This window comes from Malaya genurostris, chromosome 2 (assembly GCF_030247185.1).
Source record: "Malaya genurostris strain Urasoe2022 chromosome 2, Malgen_1.1, whole genome shotgun sequence".
In the NCBI taxonomy this organism is placed as follows: domain Eukaryota; kingdom Metazoa; phylum Arthropoda; class Insecta; order Diptera; family Culicidae; genus Malaya; species Malaya genurostris.
Window position 1 is genome coordinate 127,600,876 of NC_080571.1, and position 8,156 is coordinate 127,609,031.

At 35.6% G+C, this 8,156-nt stretch overlaps 1 protein-coding gene across 1 annotated transcript; it reads right to left on the reverse strand.

Annotated features, from left to right (window-relative positions):
• Positions 1 to 1,945, reverse strand: LOC131431537 (mitochondrial outer membrane protein SLC25A46). The gene is made up of 6 exons (XM_058597320.1): positions 1,783 to 1,945; positions 1,549 to 1,718; positions 1,203 to 1,485; positions 1,086 to 1,142; positions 814 to 1,029; positions 1 to 754 (listed from the first exon to the last, which is right to left on the reverse strand). Exons 1-6 carry the CDS (start codon positions 1,818 to 1,820, stop codon positions 217 to 219), a joined length of 1,302 nt encoding a protein of 433 aa, XP_058453303.1. The 5' UTR covers positions 1,821 to 1,945; the 3' UTR covers positions 1 to 216.
• Positions 1,946 to 8,156: the final 6,211 nt, after the last annotated feature.

An 8,156-nucleotide genomic window follows, 5' to 3' on the forward strand; every position in this document is an offset into this window, starting at 1 on the left:
TAATGTTCCTACTATTTTAATCATTTACGTTTAAAGAGTAAAATGTGTTTGCAAAGGAAATAATCGAGAAAATCATTGTACACATTAAACAAACTGTGGTTGAAAAGTTATGTCAAAATGACTATATCACAGGTGATACCATAATGATTAAAACCAAACTAAATTTGCGTACTGAACAAGTTTTTAGTTCGCTAACAAAATGAGTGAATTTGGAAACTAAGAAAGTTCATCGCTTAGTGAACTTATTCCACTGATGCTTCTTGACATGCTAACCGAACCTCCGGACTGTTTACCTTCCAGGTTATAAAACTCTGCTACTTTGGGTGGTGGCTTGTTGGACATTATTTCCGATATCTGCGTGATGATCCATTTGCCGAGCTTGATTACAGCAACGTGAGCTGCAAATTGCAACAACATTGCTCCGAATCCTTTGTACAAACCAGAAACACCTTCTGTGGCAATCGTTTGGCGGTAACAGTCTACAACCCCTTCATAACTAGTCAAGATCGGTACAACTGAGTATCCAGAATCCAAATTATCTATAATAGTACGCGTTCCTTGTAACTGAATTCGATGTAGAATTGTTTCGAATGGATAGAAAATCACTTCGGTTGTCATCAGTGAAATCATCGTAGAATAAACCTCGATGACTTGACTTTGGGCAGCGAAATCGCGTGGTCGCGCACCTCGCTTCTCGTCGAAAAAAGTTACTCGCCGACACATAATGCGTGTGGATATTCCACGCACGAACAATCTACAATTAGAACAAGCTTTAAAAATGCAAGTGAATCTGTGAAAACAAGACAAACACACTGGCAAATGTACTTGGATATTCCCAGTGATATACTAGGACCAACTAAAGCCCAAATTGGAAGCATCCGACCTTTCTGTGGCACGCTCCAGGAAAGTAATCGGCTAGCTCCTTCTCGAAACACATCGAATATACCCGGTTTTTCACTTGCTATATCACTTTGAACAGTTTCAACCAATGATGCTGAATAAAAGGGCACAATAGTGGCTAAACTTATGCTGAAATAATTTGTACATTATTCGTTAATGCATAACATTTATGAAATCTTATTTACCATTTTAACAGCAGATGTTGCCCGAACTGTTTCAATGTAGTTTTTGAGTTAACCTCCCTGTAATATGAAATACATCTTACAAATATATCTATGAACCATTCGGACGTAGGAACCTACTTTGGCCAAGGCGTAAATTTCGAGATGATATCCTCGACAGCCAAGGTCATTCCTCGCACCAACAGAATGCTACCAACCCCCTTCCACAATGTAGTAACGCCCTGCCGCTGATGCAGGTGAACAATCACCGGAACTAACGTCAACGGCACAATGTGATACTTAATAGAGCTATGATGAACTTGACATTGACGACGAAGCACCAGAAACGGGTGGCAAAGCAAGTTTTCTGTTATTAAACTTATCAGATTAACGCTAGCTCCTAGGTACTTTCGCAATGAAATTTCTGTATGTAGAAATATATAAAAAAAAAATTAACAATGCCGGAATCTCAAACAAATGCTTTTACCGTCATCTGGACTCTCGTAGATTTGATGCACATTTTTATGTTTCTGCAAAGGCAGTGTCAAGTCTCTTTCGGAATTTATGAACTGATAATGTGTGGTCTCGAGAGGTGATTTAAGGGATGCATGCAAGCGAGATACATTATCTAACTGATCTTCATCGTCTTCCAGATACCTGTATACGGAAATAATGTATATTGATCATATTTTGAACCCTCTTTTAATCCTGATGTACTAACCTTTCATATTGTTCCAATCCTGCCATGTCTTTATGCATGAATCCGCTTTGAAATTATCATATGATCAAAATTTAAACTATGTAATTTGGAATATTTTTCAATTTTCACTTTGGTCTCTACTATTTTTGAGGTTTTGGAAGGAAAGGGAGAACTGTCAATATCGATCGCCGATTTTGCGAAATTTCCCTTTGACAGGCAGAAATGTCAGGTGAAAATCACGCGTTTTTTTTAGAACGGCCAATTGAACAATCCAATCAGCGTGGTCACCACGAGATAGCGTTATGGTGATTGTTTTGACATATCCCATGTATTTAGAAAATTTTTTGATGAATTTTTCAATTTACTTGAGTTTGAAAGAATGCAGATGGCAAAACTTCACAAATATGGGTAATAGTATGTTCACATTAGCGCTGATATCAAGTGATATACGGATAAACTTGATATCCGATGATATCATGTGCGATATCACTTGATATCCCATACAATGTTATGTCAACGCGTATCACCATTTTGGCATGATATCCGGGATATCATGTACGATATCATGTCGAGTTGTCAAAAATCGATACTAGCAACACGGATAATGGCATTGAACGTATTCATTTATGAAGGTCACTTTGAGAGTGACAATAAACAATCATTATAATTTTAAATTTTTCAACGAATACTGGGGTTTGGAAACCATTAATTGTAAGACTTCAATTATTGATTGAATTGTAGGAGAGAAAAGCAATATTATTGATCTTACTCCTAATGGGAACATTCAATATGACAATTCGATTGTCAAACGATACCATTTCGATCATATGTGAACATTCCCACGTGATATGCATATCATCTCGGTATATCAAGTGATATAAGCGCTAATGTGAACATGGTGTAAGAAAAACGATTATTCACGTGTTGTCATCAAACATATGATTTCAAATTGTTCTATACTCTTGACAATCTCGGATGAAATTTGGAATTTTCAGTTCACATACAGATTTGATTCAGATGAAGAAACATGAGTAAATAGACTAGTCATAAAACTTTTGATCATAATTTATCAATTAATCTCAAAATCTAACCCAAAAAACATAGAATATCCCAGATATGAAAACAGTACCCAACCTCACTTCTTCGAATTTGGTATTTCATGTTACGATATCTCCATAAATATCAATCAAACATAGCACGGAAAGTTACTGAATCATTAATTATCGATTTTTTTACCAAATTGAAAAATAATAATAATTAAAATAAAAATTATTTTTATGCAGGGTTGAAAAAGTCTGTAAACTCAAAAAATGTCTGTGGATTCAAAATCGCTATTAAGGCTGTGAACCATTTCACGGTTAATTTTAACTTTTGGTTAAAATCTGACACTTGAGTGGTTATTTGGTGTCGAGTAGTTAAATTTGACTAAAACTGTGGACAATTCAAAATTTGACGGACGGAAAGTTATTTGGGTTTATTTTCCACTGAAAATAATTTCAACTAAAGAATTAGTATTAGAATTTTCATTGCGAGATTTTTTTCAGTGCTGGAAAATAATTATCGATCTGTCAAAAATAACCATGTTCTCGAGCAGGGTTATTTTTGACAACATCAAATTAACCACTCGAGTGTCAGATTTTAAGCAAAAGTTAAAATTAACCGCGAAATGGTTCACAGCCTAAGAATGGAGCTCGAAATTCGTTTAGGGCATATTCAGTAGTGTTCTATAGTTCTAGATGCATAATATATGTCAGTTACAAAATTTAAATACGAATTTTATTACAAGAAAAACTGGCAGCCCCAGTAGTGTTTAAATCGTGTTTCAAATATACAAAAAATAGAACCGCATCGTAGACCAGTTTTAAATTTTACAGAACTGGTCGAAGCAATGAAACTAGAATTACATGCTGGGGATACGTTTGTTCCAGTTTCTGCTCTATTATTGATCTTCCATATAGAACTTCTAGATGCTGAATTTGCTCTTAGTCTGCAAGAAAAAAACAACCACGACTATTTCAATTCTGAATATTTTAACGAAAAACATGATATTCATAAAGTGTTTTTATTTCATCCCATTTGTTTCGGCTTCGGCTTAACGTGGCCGTTTAACAATGAAAAAAAAGTAATTGCTATATCTCGTTATCTTATTCTCTAAAGAAGAGACGTTTTAATTGCTAGCCAGCGAACGGAAGGGGAGCAGTGATTCGCTATTTACGTTCCCGTTCGTTGGTTCATTGTCACTGTTGTTGGCGGAATCACCGTTACTTGTTGCCAAGCGTTGGGTGTGTTGTTAGCATCAGCTGAAGTACTTTGTTCTATGTATGATATTGATTTCGTCTTCGATTCGTCAGTGCAGAGCAGTTCAAATGCAACTGCTTAGTGCAAAAACTTGGACAGTTTAATTGGAACCGCTAAGCGGACGTAAAGTGCAATGTCTTTGCTGACATCCCGAAGGAAACGTTTCCTTGCGCAACAAGTACTCGTATCGAAGGTCAAATTTTGTACTTCCTGAAGTCAACAATAATTGTATTCTTCCAAAGTGGCTTTCTTTAATATGGTTCACTCATTTCGTTGTATCAAAGATAAAATTAAGATTACAATGTCTTATACGTTCCATTGAAAAATGTTGAGCCAGTAATCGTGAACCAGTTGGTTCTGGAATAACGAAGGGTTAATACGACGACACGACCAGGCACTCTGAAGAAAAATCAGCATTAAAACTGTTCGCTAACGATTTACCGCCAGTTACCACAAATCTAGCGACCCCTTGTAAATGATAAAAATAATCTTCCCGAGCAACACTGTTTAAGTTGCTATGGACTAGTTACCAAGGAACCCCAAAACAAATAAACATGTTTTGAAAGCGGTGGAATAGTTCTATTAGTGTTAAACTTTTTCCAAATTAAGCAGAAATGCATTTGAATTAACTCGATTTTCAGAATTTAATCGAAACTATGAATGAAACATCATAAATATGTATTTATTGATTAAACTATATGTATAAATACTCAGAATCCGAAGTCATCGGATAGGGAGATACAGAATTGTTGTCGTGATGCTAGGATTCATAACAAATGGTCACTAAATTGCCTGTACCCAATATCATCTGTAGATCTTCCGTAGTTTTATCATACTGTCACTTTCGAGAGCCGCGAAAGAAAGAGCCGAAAAAAATCACTATTTGATCTTACCTTTCCTCCAGTAACGGAAAACTTGCTAAGATGCAGTTTTTCTCGCTCTTGTGGTCGGTATATGTATGTTTTGAAACAATTACCATTACAGTAGTATCGGTGTAATATGCCGGTATCAAAATTGTTTTGTGTCGGTTGATTGCGCAGCAGTGGAAACAGTATTTCACCTTGTTGGCCACTATTCAAGGATTACTAGTGGAATTCCACAAGGAAATCATTTTACCGTACGTTATGTAGGTACCGCAGAGCGCTAGCCTCGCTCGGCTCGTTGTCGGTCATTTCCATGTCTTCTTCGTTGGTTTGCTCTGAGCTGTTATCACACAACGGTTTCAAGTCAGCAGTGAGTTATTCATCCCAATGTCCCTAAGACTGAATTTTGAACTTGGCATTATAAAAGACATAACTCATACTCCTCAATTTTTACATTCCGCTCGAGGTAGGTAAATCCATTAAAATGTTCCGTAATATAATAACCGATCTGAAACTTATTTTGTTTACATTCATCTTGCCTTCGATATGCAGTAACCAAGGTTATGGTGACTGTTATTCAAAATCAATAATATATCAACTTGTGCTGCCAGTTTAAAAAAATTCACTAGCGTTTTCGATTTGACATTTCCAGTTACTGAGGGGTAGTTAAATTTACGATACAGTTTTGATAGACGAGTGGCAGGTCGTGTCGTCGGTTAATACTTCGTTAATAAGCGTCAACTAGTTCAAAAACAGGCAAAATGTGATGTAAACAATAAAAGTTAGGAAGGAAGCAAACAAATGTTTCCATTCCACACATAATGATTTCTTGCTTCAATTGTCTTCATTGCTTCGTGGGATGAGGCAAAAACAAACAAAATAAATTCTTAGCATTAGTTGTAAATAGTTTATAATTTCCTATTTCAAGAAACACTGGATATGAAGCAAAATTGTTTAATATCGATCATGCTGTAACTTGACATTGTTTTGACCATAAGTAATCATTGTCATAGTTACGACGCATCTAGCAATTCAGACGCTTTTTGTTTTGCTTCAAAAGACTGAAATTGGCAGTGAACCGAGCTCATCGAGGAGTCATACTCAAATAATACAAAGAAATCGCAGACTACTCACTCTTGAGATTATCTGTGACTGTATTGTTTAATCGACTGACTTGGATGAGATTCGAAAGTAAAGTGTGAACTGAATCTAAACATGTTAGCGGTTTATTTTAGTAATCTGGCAGCTCTGATGACAACTGCATTTAGTGCCCGCAGGGTTGTATACAGTTTACATCGTATCGAAAAAAAAGGTCCCACCACAACTTATTGTCAAGACAATCCAAGCAAAAGCCAAAAATCGGTACACTCAGGCAAATTGAGTAGTGAAAATCATAAGGCAAATCTTATGATGCATCAAAAATCACAGAAATCACATCATCTCATCTATCACTATTGTAGTTTTCATACGAACAAGTTATGAATTCCACAGTATATGAGAGAAGTTATGTTTGTCATAGAAAATTCGCACAATGATCCTAAAAATGACGTATGAATTTTATAAGGATTTTTATTGATATTCCAATTTTCGTGAGTTCATAAGGCGATCTTATTATTCGATTCGATATTCTTGTGGCTAAAACCATACGTAATCGTTATGAAATTCCATATATTTATTGCCTAAGTGTATATCACAGACTAACAGACAGGACACTCAAATTAGATTCTTCAATCATTTTAACGGTCATTTCGAATATTCCTTTATTTGGGACAGTACTCACACAGACTAACAGACAGGACACTCAAATTAGATTCTTCAATCATTTTAACGGTCATTTCGAATATTCCTTTATTTGGGACAGTACTCACATGTGTCATGATGGCGCCACGTTACCCTATCAAAAACATCCTGTCTGTCATCTAGACTTTGTTTATTTTTTTCATTTACCAACAGAGTTGCCATTCATTCAGAATTACCTGTAATGTATTGATTTGTATACGTCCATGCGAATTTCATGCAGGATACAGATTTAATACATATTGCCAAAACTATATACATAATTGTACCTACTTCTCATCCTCCAACGCAATACAAAATCGAACCCGTTTTGTTACAATATTTACTTGCTTCTGGTCTGCCGCCACTTAATTTCGGGTGAAAACTACCAACACAATAAAAATAGTCTAAATGAACAACGTTGAGTCAAATAAATGGTTACCTTCCAACATCGCGAAAAAGTTAAATATATTATCAACGTTATCCAATAATTTATTGTGACGATTCATTTTCAAATATTTTGATGAAATCAGGCATCCCTGCAAGCAGCTGATCGGTGTTGACAAACGAGGGGAAACCAACTAGTAAAAAAACTTGTACATAACACAAGGGGTGTACAGATAGTAAATAGTTCGCGCAGTACAATATAGGTGGAACTAGTGCATAACGAAAAATGCTTTTTATAAGAATTTACTCATACTGTCATGTCTGTTAGTCTGTGGTACTCACATGTGTCATGATGGCGCCACGTTACCCTATCAAAAACATCCTGTCTGTCATCTAGACTTTGTTTATTTTTTTCATTTACCAACAGAGTTGCCATTCATTCAGAATTACCTGTAATGTATTGATTTGTATACGTCCATGCGAATTTCATGCAGGATACAGATTTAATACATATTGCCAAAACTATATACATAATTGTGCCTACTTCTCATCCTCCAACGCAATACAAAATCGAACCCGTTTTGTTACAATATTTACTTGCTTCTGGTCTGCCGCCACTTAATTTCGGGTGAAAACTACCAACACAATAAAAATAGTCTAAATGAACAACGTTGAGTCAAATAAATGGTTACCTTCCAACATCGCGAAAAAGTTAAATATATTATCAACGTTATCCAATAATTTATTGTGACGATTCATTTTCAAATATTTTGATGAAATCAGGCATCCCTGCAAGCAGCTGATCGGTGTTGACAAACGAGGGGAAACCAACTAGTAAAAAAACTTGTACATAACACAAGGGGTGTACAGATAGTAAATAGTTCGCGCAGTACAATATAGGTGGAACTAGTGCATAACGAAAAATTCTTTTTATAAGAATTTACTCATACTGTCATGTCTGTTAGTCTGTGTGTATATATCTGTAAATAAACAGTGAGTTATCGGTAACATATTAGGAGAACATATCTGCATTGCGGTATGGAAAATTCCCAATTACATACCAAACAAATT

Coding starts and splice junctions, on each gene's coding strand:
- LOC131431537 (XM_058597320.1), bottom strand. CDS start 1,820: ATGCATAAAGACATGGCAGGATTGGAACAATATGAAAG. Junction 1,486..1,548: donor CTACGAGAGTCCAGATGACG/GTAAAAGCATTT, acceptor TTCTACATACAG/AAATTTCATTGCGAAAGTAC. Junction 1,143..1,202: donor AAATTTACGCCTTGGCCAAA/GTAGGTTCCTAC, acceptor TTCATATTACAG/GGAGGTTAACTCAAAAACTA.